The following is a 27,919-nucleotide window of genomic DNA, read 5'->3' as shown; positions in this document are numbered from 1 at the left end:
CACCTTGACACTGGGGCTGAAGGCAGGGGCACCAGGTGTGGCCTTGTGTCCCTCATCTGTCCCTCTCCTTCTGCAACCCTCTCCAGGTGATGGCCAAATGCCCCAGAAATATGCATTCTGGGCCCGTGTCTGTGGCTTCAATGCCATCCTCCTCATGTGCGTCAACATCTTCTTCTACGCCTACTTCGCCTGATGCTGCCACCCTAGGCAGGAAGGCGGGAGCCCCAAATCCTCAGGTCCACGCTTTTCCCTCCTGGGGACCCCGCGACCCCGAGAGGGGCAGATTCTCCTCACAGCTGCACAATGGCTCAGTCCCCAAGAACTGGCCAAGCCAGCAGAGCAGGAGCCCTGAAAAATCAGGGGGGAAATGGGAAAAAAGAAAGCGACATTTCAAAAACAGCATCAAAGCAGTCATCATTGGACAGAAAATTAGATTTCTGATGGACACACTGATGTTGATTTTACTGCTTTCATTTTGAATACACAGGCCGGGTCAGGAGCAGTGAGATTTGCCAACACTCAGGGCTCTAAGGGTCTTGGGCCAGCTCTGGATGGAGGGAGAGCCCCACATGGCCAGAGCAAGGCCCTCCACCAAGGGACTGCAGCCTCCTCCAGGGACTCCTCCCTCCACTCACCTGCTCCCAAACGCCAGATCGAGCCTCCTCACCCTCCCTCCCTTCCCACCGTCCCCTCCACCATCAGCCTGGTGTTCAAAGCCTTTCCAAGTCCCACCTGACTTTCCCACTCCCAAAGCTGCCCAGGCTCTGGGCAGGCCCTGCTCATATCCCTGATGGTGGCACATTCTCTGGAGGACCCTCCCATTCTCAGGTAGGGGCCATGCCCCACCTGGGCAGCTCTCCCATTCAGGATCCTGCAGAATTTCTAAAACCCAACTCTGGCCCCAACTTTCTGTCTGGCCTGTAGGTTTCTCAGCCTCCTGAGAGCTTGTCCGGGCAGAACCTGGGCCCAGACAAACAAGAGGGAGAGCAGCCAGGGTCTCCGTGTGGCTGCGCCCAAGCCTTGGCCTTGGGGTTCATCTGTCCAATAGGAGAAGGGTGTGCCTCCACCTTCCCCACTGCCCGCCCCTTGCTCGGGCTCTCAGGGCCTCTCCCCCTGTGGCGGGGCGGGGTGCTCAGTACCCCGGGCGGTGCTGAAATCATGAGGCTGTTGAGGAGTTGGTGTCCACCTGGAGTCAGTCCAGTGAGTTTAGGTCAATAGCAGTCTGTCCTTCGAGGCTAAGCCATCTCCCAACAACCCTTACAACTTGAAGGGCCTTTTGAGGGAGGGGCAGGCAGGCCCAGGGGGTGGTCAGCCCAAGGTGAACCCACCCACCACGCCCAGGGTTCCTCAGGTTGAGCCTCCAGTGGGTGAAACCTGGGAGTCCTCAGCCTTCCTGAGGCCATTGAAAGGAAGAGGTGGGTGGGGCCTTCACAGACTCCGCCCTGTGGTGTCAGACAGCTGGCAGCCAATGGGAAGCAACCAGCCGGGAAGCCCCAGAGCCACCCTTGCTAGGTACCCTTGCTGGGGAACCTGGGCCATCCCAGTTTGTGTGAAGTGGCAGGAGGCAGTTAGGAGCCCACGTTCAGTCCAAGGCCATCCGCTGAGCCCCTTGTGACTGTTTGACCAGGCTGGGGGTGTCCATGTCCTCTCTGGACCTCAGTTCCTAGAAAATGGCCCATTGGCCAGATTAGCTGCCCGGCTGCTCACAGGTGCACGGGCTGCACGTAACTCCGTGGGAAATAGCCAACTCGTCCACAGGACCGGCCCTGCCACCAGTGGGGGTCTGGTCGCTCCAGGACCTCGATGATGTCACCACGGCGGAAGCTGAGCTGTGAGGGATCCTGGGCCAAGAAGTCAAACTGGGCCTGGGCAAAGCAGGCCCCAGGTGACTGCAAGAGGAGGAAGAGGTTAGTAGGGTGCCTTCGGAAGCCCTGCAACCTGCTCTCCCTTGGGGGCACCAGAGAGAAGTGATTTGCCACAGGCAGGGAGGGGTCTCAGGGCAGCACTGCAATTGAACTTTAAATCCAGATCAGTGGCGGTGCCACCCCTGGGCCTCCTGCTGCCCACACCCCTGCCTGTCTGCTGTGCGGATGCTGCATCTACATAGAACACAGCTTTCCCAGCCACCCAACTGGCACCATAGGGCTGGTGGGTCAGGGGACCTGAGTCCTGGTCCTTAGGGTGGGTTTTGGTTGGGTCCCTGCTTCTCTTGGGGTCTTATTTCCCTGACTCTGCAGCAGCCATGATAGCTTTTGACACCAGGCCGCAAAGCCATGAGAATGGGCCTCATAAACTGTAAAGTGGTGTGCAGCTAAGAGCCGTGTTTAGGGCTCTTGCCCTTGGTCAGCCACTGAGGGAGAGAACTGTCACTCTGAGCTCTCAGGCTGGGGTTCCGGTCCCATCTATGCCCCATGTGTGGCGTTGGGTAGGTCCCTGCCCTTTGTGAAACTCAGTTTCCCCACCTGTGCATAGCTGGACAGGAGCGCTCTGCAGCACGTCTGCCCGGCGCCGTGACTATTGCTCCAAGCACCCTGACGCTGCCTGCCCACCAGGATCTCAGCTCTGAACCTGCAGAATCTCATCCAGGACGAGTGATAGGATCAGCAGAGAGGCTGTAATTAGCAGCTCTCTGCCCAGGAAGGAGGAGGCGTCATGGGTCCCAGGGGACTGAGACAGTTCTGGAGTCACGCCGCAGGGTGGGGGACCCCAGGGCCTGGGCCAGAGCGAGGTGGTGGGTGTAGGGGAGTGCTCAGTCACCCCCACCCCAGCTCCATCCCCGCTCCCTCACATTTTCTGAGCAGAGCTGGCCCAGGCAGTTAACAGGGAAGAGGATGGAGATCTGGCAGACAGGGGCCAGCTGGGCAGAAGAGGCCCCTGAGACTGGCAGCTCACAGCAACCTGGGCACTCAGGGTCGGGCAGGGAAGGCCAACAGAGGAGGGGCTAGTGAGGGTCTTGCAAGGCACTGTCTGACTTCCCTGGTATATCAGACCCCAGGGCTCATCCTGTTAAACAGAGGAGAAACTGAGGGGATGAACTGGCCTCTGATCACATGGAAAGGTGGCGGGAGGTGCTGGGAACAAGACATGGCTGGAGCTTCTCTGCGGTGATGATCAGCCTCCCACCAGGCCTTGGTCACACTCCCCATATCCTCTGCAGAGTGCAAGTTCAAATATCCCAGGGTCGTGACCTCCAGCCCAGGCCTTGCCAACATCCCTGCTCCTGAGAAAACAGCCTGTTGGGCTATTAACCCCAGTGGCTATTGTTGGCATCCTAATCAGCTTAAGAGCTGGCGCTTGGGGCCCTTTGATGAAAGGGCTGTCTGGCAAATTGCTGTTAGTGTGAGGTGGAGGGGTTGACAACCCCTACTCCTCACCCCGTAGCCAGCCGCCCACGAGCACTCAGCTGCCCCACACCCAAGGTCAACTCTTCTGGAAGCAGAAACCAGGACTAAGCCTACCAGGTAAGTGTCCTTGGATGAGTTATGCACTCTCTGAGCCTCAGTTTCCTCATCTGTACAATGGGCACAATGAGGCTCCCAGACTACAGAGACCCACTCAGTGCATGGTACCCAGTAGGCTCAGCAGGGGTCTGTGCCTTCCTTCACTCAGTGAACAGTTATTGAGCACCTACTGTGTGCCACACACTATTCTAGGAGCTGAGAACAAGCTAGACAGTTTGTCCCCAGGGGATTTTCCTTCTGTCCTCCGCTTTTCTTTCCCTCTTCGCCTTTCCCACCCTTGCAAGTCTCACCCCAGCCACCACCAGGATATAACTTTGAAGCCTGAGCTGGACCTCTCTTGCATTACCAGACTGCTGGAAAAGGGAGGCCAGGCCTGAGCGTGGCCTCGGCATCAGCATCTCCCCTGCTCCAGAAGGCAGGAGATGCAGAGAGGCTCCCAGGGGCCAGCCCCCACCCGCCCCTACCTTAAGCAGGGGCTCCTCGTCTCGCAGGAAGATCTGCCGCTTCTTGGCAATGGTGGTGGTGCGGTAGAAGTCGACCAGCTCGTTGAGGGAGTTGAACTTCTCCTCCCATAGGAAGTACTTCCCTGAGGCCTCTCGCAGCACCTTGAAATGCTGCACCTGGTCTCCATAGCTAGGGGAAAGGCCCCGAGGCCGCGTCAGACAGTGGCCGGCCCAGCCCGCTGGCCCAGGGGCTCTCCCATCTCACTGCCATCTGGAACCAGCCTGCCTCAGGGCGGGACCTGGAGTCAGATAAGGGGCAGGTGAGACAGGCCCCACTGAGCCAGCTCCACATGAGGTCTGGGGTGCCCCATCTGACAGTGGAATACAGGAGTTAAGGGTGTGGCTCTGAACTAGGCCACCCTCTCACTATGTGACCTCATGCAAGTCTCTCAACTTCTCTGACCCTCCATTTCCTCACGATGACACCATCTCCGTGCTGGACAGGTGCACAGTGACTCCGGCATACTGGCAACGTGGAATGAGAGGTTCTGAGTGTGTGGGGATCAGAGAGCATCTCCTTCGCATCTCTTCGCCGTTCCCCTCCACTTGGACATTCTCCCTGCTTCCCTGCTCCTCCCAGTCCCACGGTCCCTTGGGGAGCAGGTGCTAGACTCATCCTGACTCAGACCACAGCCTCCTCCTTTGAGAGAGGCATGACATGTTGGATGTCTCATGTCCTCCCCCTCCCAAGAACCTTCTATGGCTTCTCCCTCGGCCTCAGGGTAAACTCTAACACCTCAGACTCAAGATCTGGCTCACTTACCTGCCCAGCTTCATTTCCTTTACATCCTCTCCGATGAAGCAAACAGGCCCCTTTCTCTCTCATTCCCAGTCTGTGCCCAGCCTTCCAGCCCACTGCCGCCAAATCACCCCAAGTATCTTCTAGCCCAGGGGAGGAGAGAGCCTGCTCTTCCAGACTGTCCAGGGCAGAGCCTGTCCTGGCTGGGACCAGGCAGAAGGACCTAACTGGAGCCTCTCACACTCGGCATGTCCCACCCAGGACGGGCCCTGTGGGGCTGCGACCGGACGCAGTGCGGCTGTGGGTCAAGATCTTGGCAGACATGACTACGGCACTGCCCACTGCGCTGTGGGGATGCTGACCTGCCTCACTGCCCAGGAGGAGCAAATTGGGCCCTGTGGTTTAGTTTCTCCACCAGTCATCCCTGGGGCAGCTTGCTGCCTTGTTGACGTTTTAAGATTAAAGATAAAGAGACCGGGCACAGTGGCTCACGCCTGTAATCCCAGCACTTTGAGAGGCCGAAGTGCGTGGATCACCTCAGGTTGGGAGTTTGAAACCATCCTGGCCAACATGATGAAACCCCATCTCTACTAAAAATACAAAAATTAGCTGGATGTGCAGCTGACACAGTGAGACTCCATCTCGAAGAGACAAAGAAAAAAAAAAAAGAGGCCGGGCACGGTGGCTCATGTCTGTAATCCCAGCACTCTGAGAGGCTGATGCGGGCAGATCACCTGAGGTCAGGAGTTCGAGACCAGCCTGACCAACTTGGAGAAACCCCATTTCTACTAAAAATACAAAATTAGCCAGGCATGGTGGCAGGTGCCTGTAATCCCAGCTACTCAGGAGGCTGAGGCAGGAGAATCGCTTGAACCCAGGGGGCGGAGGTTGCAGTGAGCGGAGATAGCGCCATTGCACTCCAGCCTGGGCAACAAGAGTGAAACTCTGTCTCAAAAAAAAAAAGATTAAAGATTTAAGATAAAGAAGCCTAGCAAGGTGGCTCATGCCTTTAATCCCAGCATTTTGGGAAGTCAAGCTGGGCAAATCACAGGGTCAGGAGTTCAAGACCAGCCTGGCCAACATGGTGAAACCCCATCTCTACTAAAGATGCAAAAACTTGGCTTGGCATAGTGGCAGGTGCCTGTAATCCCAGCTACTAGGGAGATTGAGGCAGGAGAATCGTGTGAACCCAGGAGGCGGAGGTTGCAGTGAGCCAACATGGTGCCACTGCACTCTCCAGCCTGGGCCACAGAGCAAGACTCCGTCTTAAAAAAAAAACAAAACTTTAAGATAAAGATGTGTTTCAAGGTTCCCAACCTCTGGTCTAGATGACGGGTAAGGCAAAATGGGATCCCCTACTCCGTCCCAGTCAAGGGGTCCAGACCACTTCTAAACCCACCTCCAGGCTTTTGCACACAGTATGTCCTCCAGCTGGAAGGAATTGTTCCTTTTTTTAAAATTTGAGATGGAGTCTCACTCTGTCACCCAGGCTGGAGTACGGTGGCACGACCGTGGCTCACTGAGACCTCCAAGACTCCCAGGTTCAAGTGATTCTCCTGCCTCAGCCTCCTGAGTAGCTGGGACAACATGCATGCTCCACCATGCCCGGCTAATTTTTGTATTTTTAGTAGAGATGGGGTTTCACCAGGTTGGCCAGGCTGGTCTTGAACTCCTGACCTCAGATGATCCTCTTGCCTCGGCTTCCCAGAGTGCTGGGATTATAGGCGTGAGCCACTGCACCCGGTCAGGAATTTCTCTTGAACTCCTACTCATGCCTCAGTGGGGAAACTGAGGCCCTGAGTGCAGCCATGACCTGCCCAGAGCCACACAATGAGAAAGGTCAGAGCTGGGAACACATCTGACTTCACACATGTAAAATGTTGCCTAATGTGCTCCCGATTGGTTATTATCACATGACAATCGCAATAACAATTATTCCAATTATGATATGACTATTGTCCCAGAGCTCAACATTCCGTTTCTGCTCTGCCGTGTTGCTACCGGCGCTGTGACCCCCACAGGAGGCCCTCCTCCCTCCCTGCCCTGTCCTCTCTGCCTGGCCAGACCTTAGCCACCCTTCCCAGCTCTACAGCCAGCCTTCCTGGACTTATACCCCAGCCCACCTCTCCGGGCCTCCATGTCCTGGCCTGCAAATGTGGGCACTGGTACACTCCTTGCAAGGGAGCTGAGAGGCCTGGGACCCGGGGCTGTGCGGGTGCTGCCAACAGGGCCGCCCTGGGCCCACCTGGCTGGGCTGGGCGCTGTGGGGAGAACACAGAACAGCCCCAGCTCCCAACCAGCAAGAACACAGTTCAGGACCCCAAGGGAGGGCACCTGTTCAGTGTCTGGCAGGGCTGAGAGCTGGGAAAGCCTGGGACCCTGTGAATGGGGTGAGTCAGGGTAGGGGCACAGGACAGCCACTGGGAGGTAGTGCCCCTCAGCCTCCTGAGCCACAGGCTAGGGATCGTTTTGTTCACATTTGGGCTAAATGAGATCCAACCACCAGTCCAAAGCACTTGATGGTGCATGCGTGTGCACACACACGCGCGTGCACACACACACCCCCCTCCTGGGCTGCAAATTAAAATCTGGTTAAACAATTTGGTTTTAATACATTTGCAAGCTGGGGTTCGCCCACAGCCTGAGTTCCTTCAGGCCTATGGTTCTCCTGAACAAGAGGGTGCTGTCTGTCACCCCAGCTACCCAGATCTGCTGCTCCGTGTCCTATCCCTGCCTGTGGTTTAGTCTTTCCCTCTGTCACCCTTGGGGCAGCTTGCTGCCTTATTGATGTTTTAAGATGAAAGATTTAAGATAAAGATGTGTTCAAGTTTCCCACTCTCTGATCTGGGTGATGAGTGGGGCAAAATGGGATTCCCCCTACTCCATCCCACTCAAGGGGTCTTTTTTTTTGAGACAGAGTTTCTCTTTTGTTCCCCACGCTGGAGTGTAATGGCTTGATCTTGGCTCACCGCAACCTCCGCCTCCTGGTTCAAGCGATTACCTTGCCTCAGCCTCCCGACTAGCTGGGATTACAGGCGCCTACCACCATGCTCAGCTAATCTTTGTATTTTTAGTAGAGATGGGGTTTCATCATGTTGGCCAGGCTGGTCTCAAACTCCTGACCTCAGGTGAACTGCACACCTCGGCCTCCCAAAGTGCTGGGATTACAGGCATGAGCCACAGCTCCCGGCCCCAAATGACTTCTAAATACCCCTCCGGGCATTTGCACACGGTATTTCCTCCAGCTGGAAGGAATTTTTCTTGAACTCCTACTCATGCCTCAAGGCCCAGATAAAACAGCCCATCCTCTGAGAGCTGCATCAGACCCCATCACTCAGAGTCAGAGCCTTCTTGGGTCCCTCAGCTCCTCTCACAGCCTCCTTGTAACTTTCCATTCATAAGGATTTGCATATGAGACGCTAAAAAGGCAGGGAGGCAGGAATGGACCCTGAAGGTCAGTTCTAGCTGGGACTCAGCAAACGGAGCATCACTGCCCAAGCCCCAGGACCTCACTGTGATGCTTTGTTCTTGAAACCCTTTGCTATTGGCTCTGAACTGGGCTTGCAGCCTGCCAGGTGTTCTGACCCTGACCTTGGGGTTGCTGACCCATGGCTCTGAGATGTATCTGGTCCTCAGGGTCCCACAGCCAGAAACGGAGCCAGTTCTCCACATGAGAACAGAGGCTCTGGACAGGTGGACCAATAGTCCCCAAACCTGAGACAAGGCTGCTCCCGTGCCGTCAGCGGGCCTCGTTCCCAGTGACTCAGCCACTCGTGTTGCCAGCTCTGGGACCTGTGTCCATGTGCCCATGACGCCCAGGCGGGTATGCAGGCGGACAGGTGTCCCCCGCCCTGTCTGGCCTACTGAAGTCTCCCAGAGAGAGGCTTCCGAGAGGCAGCCTCTGAGCCCCATGACTCCCTAGTGCCACGTGCTAATCAGCCCAGGGTTTACTGGACTCTGGCTGTGGTGCACAGGGAGGGGCGCTGCTCCAAGCAGCAGAGTGACAGCGACCCACAGCCAGGCAGGCCAGAAGCCTGGAGACAGGGGTCCCAATGGCTCCACCTCTCTGGCCCTGGGTACCCAGGCAGAAGGCCCTGACTCCCTGCTGGCCTCAAGGAGGGGCCTGCATACAGGTGGCCCCACTCCCCTGGGTGAGGGGACAGAAAGGCTGGGGTGGGTTTGAAAAGGATTTCAACCCCAAACAATAGCAACTTTGAACTTTATGGTACCTGAAGTTCATCTTTAGACACTTGGAAAGTTATCTGGAGCAGTTCTCTGATCACATAGGAGTGAGGGAGTGGAGGACCGGAAATCAGGTTAAAGGAGCCAGAAGCCCAGGAATTCTAGGGCTTTCCAACTGGGAACTGGAGAATTCTCAAATCTGGTAAACACACATGTGCCAGCCCCTGCCCAGTCTGTGTGTGGCACACACTAGGTGCTCAGTAAATGGGAAATCTCATCCCTTCTCCCACCTGGTCATGTCCTGTTTGACGGCAGAGGACACTGAGGCTTGGTGCAGCCCCTCCTGCTGAGCTGGCCCATGCCTGAGGCCACGTGGGGCTGCCTCGTCTCCCACCTCCAGCGCTGTCACTCCCTCTCCCAGCCTGGCCTGTTACTCCAGCCTGGCTGGGCTCTTGCTCATGGCCCTCACAGGAATAATGCTTTTTCCCTTTTCTCTGTCTAGTCTTGGCCTTAACCATCCTTCAAGGCCCAGGCAGAGCCTCAAAGCACTTGAGAACCCCTCCGACTGGGGCTTCCTTCTGGAGCCTCTCCAGACTCCACTTCACTTCCCTTCCCAAGGCCTGTGGGAACTTCAGGGCTTGTGGGAGGAACTGAATCTGAGTCCGGATGGCCCAGAACCGGGAGGGTTGGATCCAGGGCAGCCAGCGCTGCTGCACGAGCCTCCCAGAGCCGGAGGAGGGGGGGCGCTGGGCCTGTGGGCTTGTGCTGGGGACAGCAGGGGCGGCTGGAGCCGCTGGCTCCAGTGGGCAGTGCCTGGGATGTGAGAGCGTCTCCACTGTGTCTGAGCGTGCATTCCTGGCATGCTTGTGCGTTTGTGTCTGTGTGTGTCTCCCACTCTGGGAAGTGACTGTTATGTGCAAGTCTCTCACTGAGCAGTCATGGGTGTCTTTGACTCTTTGTGTGATCTCTATATCCACCTATTCAGGGGGACAGGGGCTAGGCTGGCCCCTGGGCTGTCTGAAAAACCCCAAGGGACCAAGTCAGGCCTAATGCTGGCAGCAGCCAGTCCTGCCCAGCGGGTTTTTCTGGCCTGGTGGCAGCAGCAGCAGCAGTAGCAGCAAAGGTAACAGTGTCAGCCCGGAGAGGAAAAACAAGACTCGGGAGGGGGCAGGAGCCCTAGGTACCCCACCACCCCAACCGGGGCCTGTGGACTTGCGGAGCCACCTGGGCGTTGAGTCCCTGCCGGGCGATCTCCATCAGGCATGTTCCCTCTCTGGCCTCAGCTGGCCCAAAAGGAGGAGGGGTGGACAGATTGTTCTGCAGCAGAGAGGACCTAGAGTGAAGCTGGCCTTGGGAGGGTGTAGACAGACTCCTGCTGGGTCGTTGGAGCTCAGAGAGGACAGACCAGGTCTGTTAGGGCACAGAGGTCGATGGGCACCAGCTCTAAGTTCCTTGCTGTGTGGCCTTGGGGAGGCTGCTTCCGTCTCCTTACCTGCAAGCAGGGCTCCTGGGGATCGTGCACGTTTCGTCACTTTCTCCCCATCCCTGCCTGCAGTCAGCCCCTCCCTCGTTACATTGCACCCACACCCCTTTCCTGCTTCATTTTCTCCAAAGCCTTGGTCATTGTGTAAGATTTTATATAATTTCCTAATCGCTTGTCTGTCACCCAGTAGCACTCGAGCGCTTGAGGGACAGAGAGCTTGTCCTATTTAGTTGGTGGCTGAGTCCCAGCCCCTGAGATTCACAGCAGGAGCTCAGCGACCAGACGAGCAGGGCAAACACATGTGCACTGACTCCAGGGTACCTCTGGCTAGAAAGAGGCAAATACATCACTTGGGAACAAACTGTCATTCATGGCAGAAGAGTCCACAGTAGCAGCCCAGACACGGCACACCAGCCTTGGCCCCTGGCCTGCTGTCTGCCAGCTCAGACGTGCTCCCTGGAGGAGGAGGGGCACAGCCCTTTGTAAACTCGTAAAGGGCAGCGAGCTGTGGCCACAGTTGCTCTGGGAGGCAGCATGAGGCCCATAAACCCACGTCTGACAGCTTTACAGGGCTTGGCAGGAATATGCTGGCAATGCCATTCGTAGTGGCATCAGAGTTCCCAAGCACCAATCAGCGAGGGCAGAAGAGCTCTTACAAATTGGCCAGGCTGTTGCTTTCCTAGATGGCCTTCGGGTCACCTGGCTTCCCAGCGTCCGGGCTCCGTGCCTCCCTGTGCCGCTGCCTCTTCTCCAAGAGCCTTGGATTCATGGACAGGGGTGCGGAGCAGTTTTCCAGGCCAGGAGGGGCTCCCTAATCCCTCCCCAGCATGGTGTGTGGTCCTTGGGGGCTTAATATAATTACGATAACTGGAACTTATCATGTGCCAGTCATCATACAAAACATGCTACATAGCTGTCCATTTTACAGATGAAGAAACTGAGGCTCAGGGGAGTAACTTGCCCAGGATTATACAGCCAGCCGCTAGCAGGTGTCAGAGCTGACTGCTGCTCAAAATGTCATGCTCTTAGCCACATGCCCCATGTGAGTCTCAGCTTCCTACTCTGACCCCTGCTTGGTGGCTGTCCAAGGACCACTGAAAGGCCCCATGACAGATGATGGACAGAGTGGGAGCAGGACCCAGGAGCCCAGGCCCAGGCAGGGAAAAACCAAGGATCAAGGGCACCACCTGTTGGTGCTGTGTGCATACCACAGCCAGCTGAGCCCAGGAAGCTCCTGACGGTTCTGACTTGGGCACACTTGGCCAGCGTGCCTTGGTTTGGAAAGGGTGGAGGGCACAGGATTTCTCTGAGGGACGCTTCCAGATCCCTTCCAAGGAAACATCAGTGCCGGCTCACCTGCTCAAGAACTGCTCCCTAGGGCTGTCCATCTTCCCTCCTGGTCAGAAAACACATTGTTATCCAAACACACCCTTCGCTTCCTACCTCGAGGTCTCTGCTCATGCTGTTCCCCGTGCCTGGCAAATCATCTACTTTCTTTGTGCACCAAACTCCTACTCATGCTATAGAGCCCAACTAAGATGTCACCTCCTACCTGGTGCCTTCACTATGTGGAATGTATCCACTGTCACTGAATTTCATTTATTCATTTGCTCATCATAGAGACCCCTGGCCCCAGCTGTGACCATTTCTCCTGTTCCAGTCCTGCTTTGTGGTTCTCACACAGCTGATGCTCAATAAATGTGTGCTGAACAAACTCACAAGCCTGTGGTGTTCAGGTCTGATCACGTGCGTGTGCACAGGTGGCTGCACTTACAGAGAGGCGCCTGAAGAGGGCAGCACACCGGGGCGCTAATGTAGAGGACGAGGCCACATGACTTGTTAGAGGAGGAAGAAGGGCTGAGAGGGCCAGCCCCTCCCCCTCAACTCCGGCTCCAGGCATGGTTTGAGTCCCCTGTGTCCCCACTTTGCTGGGTGACCTTGGGCTTTGGGATTGGCTCCAGCAGCCACTCAGAGCCAGGCCAGGCCGCCTGGCGGATGCCATTCTCAGGAGGTGACTAGGCCCTGGACAGCCAACACTTGGAAGAAGCTGTGGCTCCCCGGGGCTGCAGGGAAGTGGGGGCTGGGCTGGGCTGGGCTGGGCGTGGGGGGTGGGCCCGAGGGGACTCCAGGCTCCAGGTGCCTACACTATCCTGGGGGTGGGCAGTGAGGGTCAGGAATGCACAGTAACCCTCCAGCACACACACACACACACACACGTGCACACGTGCACACGCACACATGCTGATAGTGCTTGAATTTTTAAGATGGGGAAATAGAAGCTCAGAGGGGGGCACAAGCCCTTCCTGACCTTCAGGATCACCAGTCTGACCCCAGAAGAAAAGGGAAGGGAACAAGGCTGATGGCTGGTTCCACCAATTGGGGGGGCGAGGGGTGAGTGGGGGGCTGTGACCCCTCAGACGTCTGCCTCCCTGTCATGGTTTGGATGTTTGTCCCCTTCAAATCTCACGTTGAAGCCTGTCTCCCAGTTAGAAGTGGGCCCGGTGGGAGGTATTTGGGTCACGGGACAGCCCCGCATCAGTGGCTCTTTGCAGTAATGAGTAAGCTCTGGTCATTGAAAACAGCCTGGCACCTCCCTCCCCACTTGCCCCTGACTCCCCCTGTGACATGCCAGCTCCCCTTCCCCATCCACCATGCGTAAAAGCTTCCTGCAGCCTCACCAGAGGCAGATGCCGGCGCCATACTTCCTATACAGCCTGCAGAACACCAAGTCAAATGAACGCCTTTTCCTGATAAATTACCCAGCCTCAGGTGTTCCTTTTTTTTTTTTTTTTAGATGGAGTTTTGCGCTGGAGTGCAATGGCACGATCTTGGCTCACTGCAACTTCTGCCTCCCAGGTTCAAGCGATTCTCCCACCTCAGCCTCCTGAATAGCTGGGATTACAGGCATGCATCACCACACTTGGCAAATTTTGTATTTTAAGTTGAGACGGTGTTTTTCCATGTTGGTCAGGCTGGTCTTGAACTCCTGACCTCAGGTGATCTGCCTGCCTCAGCTTCCCAAAGTGCTGGGATTACAGGCGTGAGCCACCGTGCCTTTATCACAACAATAAATGAGTCGCCTTCCTGACCATAGTCTCCCACCTCTCTCAGTGTCTCCCGATCCAGGGGAGCTCACCACCCTGCAGGGCCAGTAGCGGATGTGCTGAGCCCACACAGTGAAAAGCTTGTTACAAAATGGGCCAGATGAACACAGGGGAGCCACAGGGACCCCGCAGAGCCTGGAAAGCATCAGGTGGGGATGCTTTTCCCCCAGCAGGAGCCCTCATGGGCCATTACGGCCCAGCCTGTCTGAATCTGCCTTCATTTGCTTCTTTGGGATCCCCTGACCCCACGCCCGTCACGCTTCCTTCTCCACACCCAGCCCCAATATTGGCTGTCGAAGCGGGCCTGTATTGCTTTGTCCTTTATTTATTTTTATTTTTTGAGACAGAGTCTCACTCTATCACCCAGGCTGGAGTGCAGTGGCAAAATCACTGCAGCTCTGCCTCCTGCGTTCAAGTGATTCTCATGTCTCAGCCTCCCGAGTAGCTGGGATTACAGGCGTGTGCCACCACACCCTGCTAGTTTTTGTATTTTTAGTAGAGACAGGGTTTCACCATGTTGGCCAGGCTGGTCTTGAACTCCTGACCTCAAGTTATCTGCCTGCCTCGGACTTCCGGAGTGCTGTGATTACAGGCGTGAGCCACCACACCTGGCCTTCTTCATCCTTTAGAAGATCATGAGAGGCCACACTGCACTTCTCTCAGGCCACCCCTTCCTTCATTCCTTCCTTCCGGCTGGCCTCTTTGCCAGCCCGTCCTAACTCCGATGGTGACAGTAAGCTGGCAGGGTGAGCGCCTCCTCCGTTCCATGCTCTGTGCCCACAGCAGTCCTGAGAGTTGGCATTGCTGGTGGCCCCGCACACGCCTCCACACCTGGGCCCAGCCACTTCTCTGTGTCCCCTCAGCCCCTGCCTCTACAGTCCCAGAAGCCATCACCTCCCGCCCGACTCCCCACTGGCCTCCCTGCAGCCACGCCCTTCCCCCCGCCAGAGGGCAGGGGAAGAGCAGCCAGAGGCATCTGCTAAAAATGGAGTCCAGCCGGGCACAGTGGCTCATGCCTGTAATGAGCTCTTTGGGAAGCCGAGGCAGGAGGATCATCTGAGATCGGCAGTTGGAGACCAGCCTGGACAACCTGGTGAAACCCTGTCTCTACTAAAAATACAAAAATTAGCATAGCGGGCGCCTGTAATTCCAGCTACTCTGGAGGCTGAGGCAGGAGAATCGCTTGAACCAGGGAGGCAGAGGTTGCAGTGAGCCGAAATCGCGCCACTGCACTCCAGCCTGGGCGACAAGAGCAAAACTCCGTCGCAAAAAAAAAAGGAGTCCAGTCATATCTCTCCCTTGCTCAAGACCCTCCATGGCTCCCTATCACCCTGAGAAAAAACCGGCCTCCTTTCAGGCCCTCCGTGATGACTGGATGTGGCTGGGACGCAGCCCCGCCCTTCACTGACTCTGCTCCAGCCACACCACCTCCCCTGGGTTCCTAAACGCCCCAAGCGCATTCCCACCTCAGGGTCTTTGCAAACGCTGTTCCCTTTGCCTGGAAGCCTCTCCCCCCACCTTCTAGTTCAGATCTTTCGGCAATGCCTCCTCCTCAGAGCCCCTTCCTGACCACCTTGGTTCATTCTGTCTTCACGTGTTTTCTCATTCACTCACTAAGACCGAAACCCACAACAGCAGCAACTTTGTTTTTCCCTTGTGGTTTCCCCAACTGCTAGAGCATCCTGGCACGTGGCACATAGTCAATAAATATTCCTTAAACTAATGCATCCAGATTCCACTCTTCCAGGCCCGGAGAGTAGGAAGGACAGAGATGAGCCAGGAGCTGACCATGTCTCTCCCCACCCCCATTCCTGCTGCTACCTTCCAGCCGGGATTCCTCCATCACCCCTGTGTGGCCTTTGGGATGGGGCTGCCCATGGCTGACGACCCCCTAATCCAGTGCCAGATGTTCCCCAGCACAGCCACCCTGCCTCCCTGCCAGGAACTATTCTAATTGCTTTAAATATACCAAGTCATTTATTCCATGCAATAGCCTATTTTACGTGTGAGGAGACAGGCACAGAGAAGGTAAGTGACTCGCCCAAGCTTACACAGCCAGGAAGTGGCAGAAGCAGCATTCGAACCCAGGCAGCCTGGCCTTAGGGTGCATCTTCCCAACTACATCACAGAGGGTGAGACCCTGTCCCGAGCACATCCTTGACATGCCCTGGGCACTTCAGCGCTCTCCTGCCCCGGTATCTATCCACATCACCCTGGACATCGCCCCCTCCTGATAAAGAACCTAGGATGCTCCTATGCTCGTAGAATAAAGCCTGGGCCCTGAGGCCTTGCACAGCTGGCCTGAGCCTGCCTTCCCAACACACCCCACTGCTCTGGGCTGCACCCTGGGGTGCCCAGACCACCGCCTGTCTCCAGGCCTCTGCCAGGCTTCTCCCTCTGCAGGGATGCCATCCCTCTGCCCTCATTCCATGAGACCATCCCAGGCTTCAAGGCTCAATTTATATGCTGCCCCTCCACCCACCCACCCTCCTCTGGACACACCCCCAAGGGCCAGAACTCACTTCACAGAGACGGAGAACTCCCCTGGGGAACTCTCGCTCTCCCGGATCAGGAAGGCTCCCAGATGGTTCCGCTTCATCAGAATCTCTTCGGCCAGCTGCCGGGAAATCCTGCCCGAGTACCACCTGTGGAGAGAGGGAGCCAGTGAAGGCCATGGGAAACCAGGCTCTCAGCCAGCCTCCCACCATGTGCCAGGCGTTCAACGTCTGAGACAAGGGAGAGGTGACTGCGCCCATTTTACAGATGAGAAAACTGAGGCACAGAGAAGTGACACAATATACACAGCAGAGGCAGGCAGGAGCTGGAACACAATCCCAGCATTTAGCTCCTGAGGCCAGCCTATCCTACCAGCAAACACACACCCTTATGGAAACAGAAAAGTCATACTCCAATTAACCACAACCCAGCCAAGCTCAGTCTCACTTTCCCTTTGAGATGGCAGATTCTTTTTTTTTTTTTTTAGACGGAGTTTCACTCATGTTACCCAGGCTGGAGTGCAATGGCGCGATCTCGGCTCACCGCAACCCCCGCCTCCTGGGTTCAGGCAATTCTCCTGCCTCAGCCTCCTGAGTAGCTGGGATTACAGGCACACACCACCATGCCCAGCTAATTTTTTGAATTTTTAGTAGAGACGGGGTTTCACCATGTTGACCAGGATGGTCTCGATCTCTTGACCTCGTGATCCACCCGCCTCAGCCTCCCAAAGTGCTGGGATTACAGGCTTGAGCCACCGCGCCCGGCCCGGCAGATTCTTTAAAGCCAAAAAACAAATCAGGCTTGGTGGTGCGTGACTGTAGTCCAGCTACTTGGGAGGCTGTGATGGGAGGATCACTTGAGGCCAAGAATTTGAGCCCAGCCTGGGGAATACAGTGAGACACTCCCCCACCCCCATTCCTAAAAAACACTTAAGTCAAAAAATACAAAAACAGATGACAAAAATCATAGTAGCTTTGATCTGGTGAGGAAATACCTCTCTCTGTACCCGTTGCACAGACTCAGGCCACCTAGATTTTTTTCACAGGTCCAGGTTCCTTTTCCTGCTGAGGAAACAGAACTGGGCATGCAGAAGGCGCCTGGCAAATGCTTAGACTCTTGCAAGACCCCCAGGGTCTGGTAGTGAAACTTATCTTCCAGTCCTGCTGATCTTGCTGTGTGGCTCCTGGTGGCCTCTTCAGGAATTAGCCACGGCTATAGGCTGACTCTGTGTCCCCCCAAAATTCAAATATTGAAACCTAATCCCCCATGTGACAGTAGTTAGAGGTGGGGCCGTGATTAGAGTTTGGGCGGTGATTTGGAGCCCCCGTGAATGGGATTGGTGCCCTTATGAGAGACCCCAGAGAGCTCACTTGCCTCTCTGCCCTGAGGACACAGCTAAAAGACACAGCCTCACCGGACCCGAATCAGCTGGCACCTTGATCTTGAACTTCAACCTCCAGAACAGTGAGCAGCAAACATCTGTGGTTCACAAGCCACCCAGTGGATGGCGTTCCACGACAGCAGCCTTCAGGACTAAAACACCCCCATCGGAGGGGCTGGCTGATCTCTAACTGACTTTCCTAGCTCCAGTGTGTTAGCCCAGCTTTGGCTCTGACCCCTTTATTGTTCAGACGGGGAAACTGAGGCCCAGAGCAGCCGGAAGCCTCATGTTGGGACGAAGACAGACTGTTTCCCCTCACTCCTTCCACAAATGCTCCGCTCCCTGAGTCAGGCTGAGCTTGGCGCAGGTAGTGGAAGCCGGGCGGGGCTTTTCCTGTTGTCTCGGATGCTGATGAGCCCTCGGGCCGAGTGCAGAAGGCTGCGGTACCGCTAGTGTCCAGGCCGTGTCCCTGGGCCGCCTCGGCAGGATGAAGCCTGCTCAGCACAGACCTCGGGGCTTTTGTTCTGGTGACGGACATACTTGGCCTGGATTCAGGGCAGGCTGAGGCCCCCAGGAACAGTCTGACTCCCAGTGGTGACTGATGGGGCACCGGGGTAGGCGCCCCAGCACCCTGCCCTCCGGAGGGATGACTCCGAGCCGCACATTCTGTGCTGTCTTCAGCTGGTGCCGATCGCCAGCCAGATGGAGCTCCGGTTGCCCCCAGCAGCGATGACGCCGACAGCACACCCCACTGGCTCCCCCACTTCCCTGTCCTCTTCCCAATGGCTAAATAAATTCCTTGTTCTCAGGCTCCTAACTCAGCGATGGTTTCCGGAGAAGCCCAATCCCCTGGACATGAGATTCTAGACCACTGCTGCCTGCAAACGAACAGGCCCCTCGGCCCTGTCACGGCGACTTTCCTTCTGGGAGGGGACATGGGGAAGGTAGCCGCTGGGTATGGGGCTCGGGGCAACCATCCGGAGAGCTGGCCTGGGTCTTCTGGGGTTTGGAGACCTGAAGGCAGGTGCCCAGCCAGCCGGGGTGTCTCAAGGCAGGAGGTGAATGCCACAGGCTGCGGCAGGAGGGGGGCCCAGGGTACCCACGGTTGGGGTGACCAGGGAGGGGAGCGGCTGAGAGCTCCTCCACCAGGAAGCCCCCAGCTCCGTCCTGGAACAGTGCCCAGTGTGGCCCAGGGCGGGAGTTTCCTGAGGGGCCACATTTCTTCGAAGAACCCACAAAACCCTGCAGGCGGCATCAGTACGTGGGTGGCTGCTTCCCTCAGAGAGTGTCGCAGTCACACCCTCCCAGGAGTCTCCCACATCCCCTGCCAGCCCCACCCCCACCATGGCTTGACGGAGGCGGGAAGAAGAAAGCACTTCCTGAAACCCCCAGGGCCCGGCTCCTGGGGGCCACACCAGTGTCACTACATCTGTGGCCACCTCGAATCGTCCCTGTCTTACTGATGTGGAAACTGAGGCCCAGATAGGGGCAGAGACGCCCCCACACCCCATGAGACTGCATAGCAAGTGCACGGCCTGGGACTCTCCCCATCCCACAGTTGTTCTTTTTCTTTTCTTTTCTTTTCTTTTTTTTTTTGAGACGGAGTTTTGCTCTTGTTGCCCAGGCTAGAGTGCAATGGAGCAATCTCGGCTCACCGCAACCTCCGCCCCCTGGTTTCAGCAGTTCTCCCGCCTCAGCCTCCCAAGTGGCTGAGGATTGTACCATTGCACAGGCATGCGCCACCATGCTCAGCTAATTATTTGTATTTTTAGTAGAGACGGGGTTTCTCCATGTTGATCAGGCTGGTCCCAAACTCCTGACCTCAGGTGATCCGCCGGCCTCGGCCTCCCAAAGTGCTGGGATTACAGACGTGAGCCACGGTGCCTGGCCTCCCCATAGCTGTTCTTATGAGCTTCCCCACTGCCCTCCAGGGCGTCCCAGCCGAGGGCCATGCCACACGGCTGCAGTCCTGCTCCATCTCTTGCCAGCTGTGAGATCCTGGAGAGCCGCTCAACCTCTCTGTGCCTCTGTCTGCTTATCTGAAAGATGGCGATGGTGGTGCTCAGCTCGTAGGGCCTTGGGAGGATGAATGCGCTGCTGTGCCAGGGTGTTGCTGCTCCTCCACACGCCCTGCAGACTTCTGCGGGAACTCCCAGGCCCAGCAGGCCACAGTCTTCCTCTGGGAAGCCATCCCTGACACCCACAGGCCGTGAGGCTGGGGCAGGTGCCGCTGTGGCCCCTGCTGATGGGGCTGGCTCTGGAGCACTTGGTGTAGATCGTGCCTCCCCCAGGGGCTCCTGGGGTTGACAGGGGGTGCTCAGGGAAGGAGAGGGCCTGGCCTAGGCACGAGGCCTACCTCTGAACTTCTGAGGCCCCAGCCCTTCCTCTGCCACCGCATCCTGGGGCCTTTATGAGCTGAGTCAGGTGTGGAGCTGGAGTTTCCCCGTAGCTATTTTGGGAGCAGAGCCGGTGCTGAGGCTAACCGAGGACACACCTGGGCATCGTTTCAGGCAGGTTAGTCAGGGCCTGACCCCATCCCTGCTCTGTCCCAGACACAAGTGGCCAGAGATGACTCCAGAGGCACGAGAGGCTAGAACCCTCCATGGCTCCCAACTGCCCTGCTAGAGTCTTGCTTCGACCACTGGCGTCCCCACAACAGGCCTGGCGGTGCACTGCCATCTGTTCTCATCTTTTCTCCCCTGCCTGCGCAAATACGACTCTCAGCAGCTGCGGGCCAGCCAGCCTTCCAGCCATTGCCAGGCCATTTCTTCTACCTGAAGGCCCCTCCCTGACAGCTCAGTCCGGGAGACTGCTCCCCACCGTGCCCTCTGGCCTGTCTGGATGTGCCCTTGACTTCCAGGGACCTGAGGGCCTGGCTCCAGCTTGTGGCCCTGGGTCAGATTCTCTCTGTCTCTCTCCCTCTTTACACACTCCCCTTTAATTGACACAAAAACCTGCCCAATGTCACATAGCCACGAGGGACATAGCGGGGCCCCGAACCCAGGCTGCAGCCTCTGTGGGGGAGGCTGGGAGTGCCCGGGGCCCGGGCAGGTGGCTGAGGACCTGGGTGGGAGGGGCCTCACCCAGCACAGGAAGCTGGAGGTGGTGGCAGCTTTGGAACTAACTTAAAGAGAGATAAAGAGGAAATACCTCTCAGGCCTCGCCCTGGCCCTGAACCTCCTTCACCTCCCACCCCACAGCCACACACACATCTCAGCCCCCAAACTGTCCCTCCAGCTTGCCTGGCCCTGTCACCTGTCTCCACATCTGACTGAATCTTACCCTAACACCTCCACAGCTCCCCACATGGCTTGGCATTTGAGGTCCTCCTGCCAGTGCCACACGCCACAGGTTGTCTCTCATTGTTCTCCCTTTGCTCATCCTGACCCTCTCCCAGGGACGCCTTTCTCTTTTTCTACTTAACCAACTCCTACACATCCTTCAAAACCTCACCCATTGCCACCTCTTCTGAGAAGCCTTCCCTGGGAAATCACCTTAATGCTCACTGTCTTCCCATGTAGTGGGTCCTTTATGTTGCCTTTCTCCCCCAGAACACGGCTGCTCTGACCCCTTGTGTCTTCAGCATCACCCGGGCTGGGCCCCCTGGAGCTGTGGCCAGTGTTTAGTGAATGACTAAGTGGCTGTGTCTCTGGGCTGCCTCAGCTGTCATTTAAAGTGTATCCCATTAGTTCGCATAGATTTCTTGGGCCCCATGCCTGTTCTGGAGCCATTCTCGGGGCAGCAGTGTTGGCTGCCACCCGCCCAGAGCCCAACGTGGGACATCCCTAGGCCGGCAGGTCCCAGGCCGGCAGGTCCCAGGCCGGCAGGTCCCAGCTGAAAGCCCAGGGCCTTGTCCTCTCTCAGGGACCTCCTGGACATCCTCTGGTGCTCAGGTCCTCAGGTGGAGGCCTGGGCTTGCCCTGACTCTGCCCCCACTCCGGGCAAGTCCTCAGAACTCAGTCTCCTGTGCCTGCCCAGGCTGGTGGCTTCTGTGGAGCCTGGGGGCCTCAGACAGAAAGACAGAAGCCCAGGAGTGAGGGGTTCCCATGGCAAGAAAGAGAGAGCCTCGGGGACGGGGTGGGGGGGTCCACTCACGGGTGGGGCTTGACGCGGATGTAGTTCTTGGGAATAAACCCCTCTACGCCCCGGAGCTCGGCCTTGTACCAGTTCTGGTCATCCTCCATGTTCAGGATCTGTGGGCAGGAGACACAAGGCCACGCCGTCACCGGAAGGAGCAACCATCAACCACGGAGATCCCACTACACGCCAGGCCCCAGGTGGGCTTCGCCTGCACTGGCTTCTGCGCCTACTCACAGAGATGGGCTGGGGGCCTGGGCCGGGACCTGCCCATAGTCACAGGGCTGAGTTAGAATCTGGTCCCGAAGTCCCGCCCACTCCCCAGCCCCAGGGCAGCCCAGCCTCAGGCGATCCTCGTAAGAGGTTTGGGGTGGCTGGACCGGACTCTCAGGATCTGCCACCGGGGGCCCTGCGGACCACAGGGTTTGGGGAACAGAAGTGGGGACCTGAGTCCCTTCCTGGGCTGTGCCCAAGTCTGGGAGGCCCGCAGCACCTGGATGCCATGCACCGAGCCTTGGGGTGAAGGTCGAGGGGTCCAGCCTGAGCACTGCCACCAGCGGTCACCTAGGGTCCCTCGCATTAAACAGCTCAGGGGTGACAATTCAGTGGGGGGATTTCAGGCTCTGGGAAGCAGACAAGGGGGCTCTTTGGTCTGAGACACACTGCTTCTCAGCCCTGGCATGACCTGCTTGGCCACACGGGCTCCTCTTCAGAGCCTGTGAGGCCCCTGTCGTCCCACAGGTGGGCCCGGAGGAACTGAAATAGCAGGACCGTGGGTGGGAGTCCCTGAGGGGGAGCAACCAAGTGATTGAGGTGGGGCGGGGCCAGGCCGGGGGGGGGGGGCATAGCAAGAGGGGGGGCTCCTTCCTCCCTTCCCTGAGCACGCCTTCCGTGTGTCCCCCAGATTCTCATACAGCCCCCCCAAGGTCAACATCACCAAATGCTATTTTACAGATGATGAAACTAAGGCCCAGAGAGGGGAAGTGACTTGGCCAAGGCCACACAGCAGGGGAGAGGCAGAGCCTGTTTGGTCAGCTAGAACTCTGAGGCCTGGGGCCTTTGGCTCACTGGGGGGTCCCGTCCCACCAATTTTCACCTCCAGTCCTCTCTGTCTCTGGACCCCAGCTTGAGGGGACATCTCTCCTGTCAGTTCTGGAGCAGGCTCCATGTCAGCTCCATCCTTTGGGGAGTACTTGTTGAGATAACAAATTGGGTATGGGGTACCGAAGGCTCAGGGCAGGCCAGTAACGGCACCCGCTCCAGCAGTGAGATTCTCCCAAGAGGAGCTGGGTTGGCGTCCTAGGGCCAGGCCTGAGGCCCCACCCTCACAGGTGGCCGCTGCAACCCCATCCCTGCCCCTGCTCTGTCCGCCAGGCCAGGCTGGCTCAGCCCCTTCCTTCCTGCCCCCGCAGCCTGGGCCAGGTCAGCAGCCCCAGGGGCGAACGGAAGCAGGTGGCTGACTCAGGGAAACTTTCACTCAACGCAAAACAAAACAGGCCATGTGCGGTGGCTCGAGACTGTGATCCAGGACTGGGAGGCTGAGAAGGACAGACCACCTGATGTCAGGAATTTGAGACTGGCCTTGCCAACATGGTGAAGCCCTGTCTACTAAAAATACAAAAAATGAGCCAGGTATGGTGGAGGAGCCTATAATCTCAGCTTCTAAGGAGGCTGAGGCAGGAGAATCACTTGAACCCAGCAGGTGGAGGCTGTGAGCTGACATCGTGCCACTGTACTCCAGCCTGGGCAACAGAGTGAGACTCCATCTCAACAAAACCAAACAAAATGAAACAACTCCCCCAGTCTAAGGAGAAAATGAGGGCCGGCAGGCCACACGCCATAGCCATGGATTCCAGGAGGACGCCCGGGAGCCTGAGGCTCCAGGACATTCTGTCTGCTTCTGACTCTCTCTGTGCCTTGGCCTCAGTGTTCTCATCTATCCAATGGGCACATTTATGGCCTGGTCTGCATGTGGCGATATGGACATGGGGTGGAATATACCTCATGAGATCCCTGCTTTATCTCCTTGTCATCTGCACTCAGAGGACCCAGGAATGTCCCGTTGGTTACATTAGCTGATTTCTAATTTTTTTTTTTTTTGAGATGGAGTCTCTGTTGCCAGGCTGGAGGGCAGTGGTGTGACCTCAACTCACTGCAACCTCTGCCTCCTGGGTTCAAGCAATTCTCCCACCGCAGCCTCCCAAATAGCTGGGACTACAGGCGCATGCCACCATGCCCAGCTAATTTTTGTATTTTTAGTAGAGACAGGGTTTCACCATGCTGGCCAGGCTGGTCTCAATCTCTTGACCTCACATGAGCTGATTTCTTACTGTGAACATTGTTCAAAAGCCCCAGACCCCCTGAGACCCGGGAATTCTCACAGGGGAGGGAGGCCAGCTCCGGAGGAGCACCACTGCTCAAGGTGAAAGGCAGCCCTTGACCTGCCCCGAGCCTTTGGCCCTGCGGTCCCACTTCACTGTCCCAGCCCGATGCAGTTGCTGCTTGACAGCACCCACTGTGTGCCAGGCGCCCCACGACAGAGCAGGGAACAAGGAGCTCACATTCCAGCGGGCAGACAGCCCACAAACAAGGAAGCAACAAGCAGGCCAGGCAGTTTAATGTAGCCGTGGGTGCTGTGAGAAACGGACATCAGGTGACAGGTGGAAAATGTCTGGCTGGGTGAGAGCGGGGACAGTGTCCACACAGGGGTGGTCCAGAAAGGCCTCTCTGAAGAGGTGACATGGGAGCTGAGACCCAAATTACAGGAAGGAACCAGTGGTAAGAAAATGTGGGGCATGGCTGGGCACAGTGGCTCACGCCTGTAATCCCAGCATTTTGGGAGGCTGAGACGGGCAGATCATGAGATCAGGAGATTGAGACCATCCTGGCCAGGACGGTGAAACCCCATCTCCACTAAAATACAAAAAAACTAGCCATGCGTGGTGGCGGGCACCTGTGGTCCCAGCTACTCGGGAGGCTGAGGCAGGGGAATCGCTTGAACCCAGGAGGGGGAGGTTGCAGTGAGCCGAGATGACACCCTGCGCTCCAACCTGGCGACAGAGCAAGACTCTGAGAAGGAAAAAGAGAAAGAGAGAGACAGAGAGAAAAGAAGGAAGGAAGGAAGGAAGGAAGGAGAGAGAGACAGAAAAAAGAACGAGAAAGAAAGCAAGCGTAGGGAACAGTGTCCCAGGCAGAGGGAAAAGCCAGTGCCAAGGCTGTGAGGTGGGGGCAGGCTGTGTCCCCGAGACAAAAAGGAGGCCAGGGTGTGTGGGGCTGAGGGAAGGAGGGCAGGTGTCATGAGATGGACAGCTGCTGAGTCATGGCCGCCGCTCAAGGCCAGCTGAGTGACGATGGAGGCCTGGGCCGGAGGAGTCTTCAGGTGGGCTTTGCCAGAGTTGCCACAAGACAGTGAGGAGCTGCAGAAAGCAGGTGCAGGAACCCCGCTGGCTGAGCTGGGTCTGGGCCGTCGCCCGTTCCCACGGAGATGTCAAGGTGACAAGGGCTTCCTGAGTCTGGGTCTCGGCGTCCAGGCTGCTCGTGGGGAGATGGCAGTGAAGCCACCACACACATGCCCCTCCAGCTGGCCACGGCAGGGGCATGCCGTGCACCCAGACACGCCTGGTCCATCAGGGAGGGGGGTTTTGTCCCAGGGAGGTGACGTTTGGGGCCATTTATCCAGAGTGAGTCTATGAGCCGCTGAGTTTTCAACCAAGACCAAGGTTGAGATTTGAAGAACGGGCTTCACTGCCCACTCTTCCAGGTTGGACTTGCTCTGCAGGCAGGCGGTGGAGCGGCAGGGGATGACCCACAGGGAGCGTTGGACAAGAGGACAGGATGGTCACGGAGCTCAGCCTTCACCCCAGCCACCTGATCCCTCCAAGCCCGGCTCCGTGCTCCCTGCGCGCCCTGCTCCCTCCCAACACCAAACCTGGGTCTAAAGACCTCGAGGTGCTCTCAGACGAGAAACCAAGACTTGGACCCCCGCAGAGGGCCATGCCTGGGCTCGCAGCCCCAGTGCTCAGCCTGCCCCGTCCCCATCTGGCCACATGTCCACGAGGCCCACGGCCAGCACTGCAGTGATCTTAGGTGCCAGCACCCCAACATAGAGAAGGAGGAATTGCTCCTTCTCCTCTGGACCTCAACCCCCAGCCCAGCACAGACCAGGCGCAGGTTCTAGTCAAAGGCACACAGCTTCAAAACTGACTCCATACCAAGCAGGTCATGTCGCCTCCCTGTGCCTCAGTTTAGTCACCTGTGCAATGGGGGTGCCAGTCCCCATTGCTTAAACGGGACATGGGGCGTGCTGCTGAGTTCAGGGCCTGGCTATAGCGGGGTGATGTGCTTGAAGCCTGTGGCCAAGATCAGCGCCCAGAGGGGCAACCAGTCTGACACCCATTGCTCCAGGGGGGAGACTGAGGCCCAGGGAAGGGCAGTGACTTCCTTAGGGTGGTTTAGCGGTGGCTCCAGTGCACAAGGCTTGGCATGGCCAGTCCTAGAATCCTGGGCCTGGCTTTCACATGCAAACGCTTTCCAGAGACAGATCCCACAGGCCCATCTGTCTAGACAGTCTTGAAAGACGGCAATATCTGTCAGAAGCGGCCCAGACAAGGAGAAATGAACTGCAGTATTTCCCCTTTTCTCCACACTACTGGGAAGCTCATCCTTGACGCCTTCATCATAGCTATTTTAGCCCTACTAGGTGAGCGTGTGTGCTTGTTTCTCTCCTAAGACCTCTCCTCCCTCGTTCTCCCTCTGTCCTTCGTTCCCGTATTCTGTCTGCCTCTCTCTCTAGCTCTCATTCTCTCCCTTTCTCAACAATTTTCTTTTCAAACATTTTCCTGGGAAGCTGGGGGTTGAACTAGCTCCGGCCAGACACTGTGGTAATATCTCATCGAATCCTCGCAGTAGCCCCAAAGGAGGGCCATTAGTTATCTCCCCATTTCCCAGATGGAGAAACTGAGGCTCCGAGGGAGGAGGTGGCTTGTCCAGAGTCACACAGCCAATAACTGGAGAGGCTGGGCCTGTCTCCTGGTGGCCACTGTCTGCTTGGGATGGTCCCAGGCCCCCAGTGCCTAAATCTACCCCCACCCCATGTGGGGCCAACTCAGCTGGCTCCAGCCCCCCTACCTTGAGCGTGTCTCCCTTGTTGAAGGCCAGCTCGTCGCTCTCTGTGGCCTGAAAGCTGTACAGGGCCACGGACTCCATGCCGCTGCTCCGGGCTCCAGCAGCTGGGCTCAGAGCTGGGCCGACAGCTTCCTGCTTCCTCTGCAGCTGAGGACCGTCTTCCTTTGTTTTGAGTGCGTGTTTGTTCTTTTGAAGTGGAGACTGAAACTGCCCCTGATGGGGGAGAAACAGGAAACAGAGACATGTCACAGAACAGAGAGGGCTTGTGGGCCAGCTCGGTCCCTGCCTCGGCCCCCAGATGCCAGGAATGGCGCCGGGGGAGTCTCCCTGAAGCTCTAGGAGTGGGGCCCCCTTGTGCCCACGTTCTGTCATCTGGAGGATGGCAAAGCCGTCCTGCTGGCTCAGGCTCTGAGTCTCACGGCACCAGATACTGGCCCCCAATTCACCAATTTGCCAAAGACCGTCCATCTTTCCCTAAACCCTGGTGCCTCTTGTAATGCCCTAGGCCCTGGCACTCAAGGCCCTTTCGAGCCACTACCTCCATCTGCCCCTACAAACAGCCCCATTCTCATCCTGTGCCATCTTCTTCGCTCTGAAGAAACCCTGGGCTTCAGCCACTGCAAGGGGCCACACCACACTCTCATTTCAACCCTGGACTTTTCTACATGCAGTTCCTCTGCCTAGTGTTCTCCTCTTTCTGCACCCAGGAGACTCCTATTCATCCACCAAAGCCCAGCTCAAAATGTACCTTTCCTGGTTTAAACACTGGGCACCTTAGGTGAGACTTAATTCTTAAGGTCAAGAAGAATTGTAGGCCGGGTGCGACGGCTCATACCTGTAATCCCAGCACTTTGGGAAGCCGAGCCGGGGGGAATCACTGGAGGTTAGGAGTTCGAGACCAGCCTAGCCAACATGGTGAAGCCCCATCTCTACTAAAAATACAAAAAATTGCAGGGCACGGTGGCGTGTGCCTGTAGTCCCAGCTACTCGGGAGGCTGAGGTGGGAGGATCTCTTGAGTCCAGGAGTTCTGGGCTGTGGTGAGCTATGCCGATCAGGTGTTCGCACTAAGTTCGGCATCAATATGGTGACCTTCCGGGAGTGGGGGCCACCAGGTTGCCTAAGGAGGGGTGAACTGGCCCAGGTCAGAAATGGAGCAGGTCAAAACTCCCATGCTGATCAGTAGTGGGATCACGCCTGTGAATAGCCACTGCACTCCAGCCTGGGCGACATAGTGAGACCCCGTTTCTAAAATAAATAAATAAAATAGAAAAAATTAGCCAGGCGTGGTGGCGCGTGTCTGTAATCCCAGCTACTCAGGAGGCTGAGGCATGAGAATCGCTTGAACCCTGGAGACAGAGATTGCAATGA

At 57.0% G+C, this 27,919-nt stretch overlaps 2 protein-coding genes across 3 annotated transcripts in view; one reads left to right on the top strand and one right to left on the bottom strand.

Moving 5' to 3' along the window:
- The window catches only part of SLC5A10 (solute carrier family 5 member 10), a 70,434-nt gene extending 69,981 nt beyond the window's left edge, over positions 1-453 (top strand). For both annotated transcript variants that reach the window (XM_032269179.1, XM_032269180.1), the window contains one exon: positions 87-453. In XM_032269179.1, the coding sequence (XP_032125070.1) occupies positions 87-193 (107 nt within the window). In that variant the 3' untranslated portion in view covers positions 194-453. The remainder of the gene's footprint in view (positions 1-86) is intronic.
- On the bottom strand, positions 430-26,872 carry GRAP (GRB2 related adaptor protein). Its single transcript, XM_032269182.1, has 5 exons — positions 26,554-26,872; positions 21,445-21,542; positions 15,995-16,117; positions 3,926-4,094; positions 430-1,889 (listed from the first exon to the last, which is right to left on the bottom strand). The coding sequence occupies exons 1-5, from the start codon at positions 26,629-26,631 to the stop codon at positions 1,704-1,706; spliced, it is 654 nt and encodes a 217-aa protein (XP_032125073.1). The 5' UTR covers positions 26,632-26,872; the 3' UTR covers positions 430-1,703.
- Between the last annotated feature and the right edge of the window lie 1,047 nt (positions 26,873-27,919).

This window comes from Sapajus apella, unplaced genomic scaffold (assembly GCF_009761245.1).
Source record: "Sapajus apella isolate SASKATOON/1434 unplaced genomic scaffold, GSC_monkey_1.0 scaffold189, whole genome shotgun sequence".
Classification (NCBI taxonomy): domain Eukaryota; kingdom Metazoa; phylum Chordata; class Mammalia; order Primates; family Cebidae; genus Sapajus; species Sapajus apella.
Note: the sequence above shows the minus strand (reverse complement) of the source record. Positions and strands in the feature narration are given on the sequence as shown.

Excerpts from the sequence above, each read along its gene's own strand:
- GRAP (XM_032269182.1), bottom strand. The coding sequence starts at position 26,631 with ATGGAGTCCGTGGCCCTGTACAGCTTTCAGGCCACAGAGAGCGACGAG. Across the intron at positions 21,543-26,553 it reads ACAAGGGAGACACGCTCAAG|ATCCTGAACATGGAGGATGA; the intron begins GTAGGGGGGCTG and ends TCCTGCCCACAG. Across the intron at positions 4,095-15,994 it reads GAGTTCTCCGTCTCTGTGAA|CTATGGAGACCAGGTGCAGC; the intron begins GTGAGTTCTGGC and ends CCTTTCCCCTAG.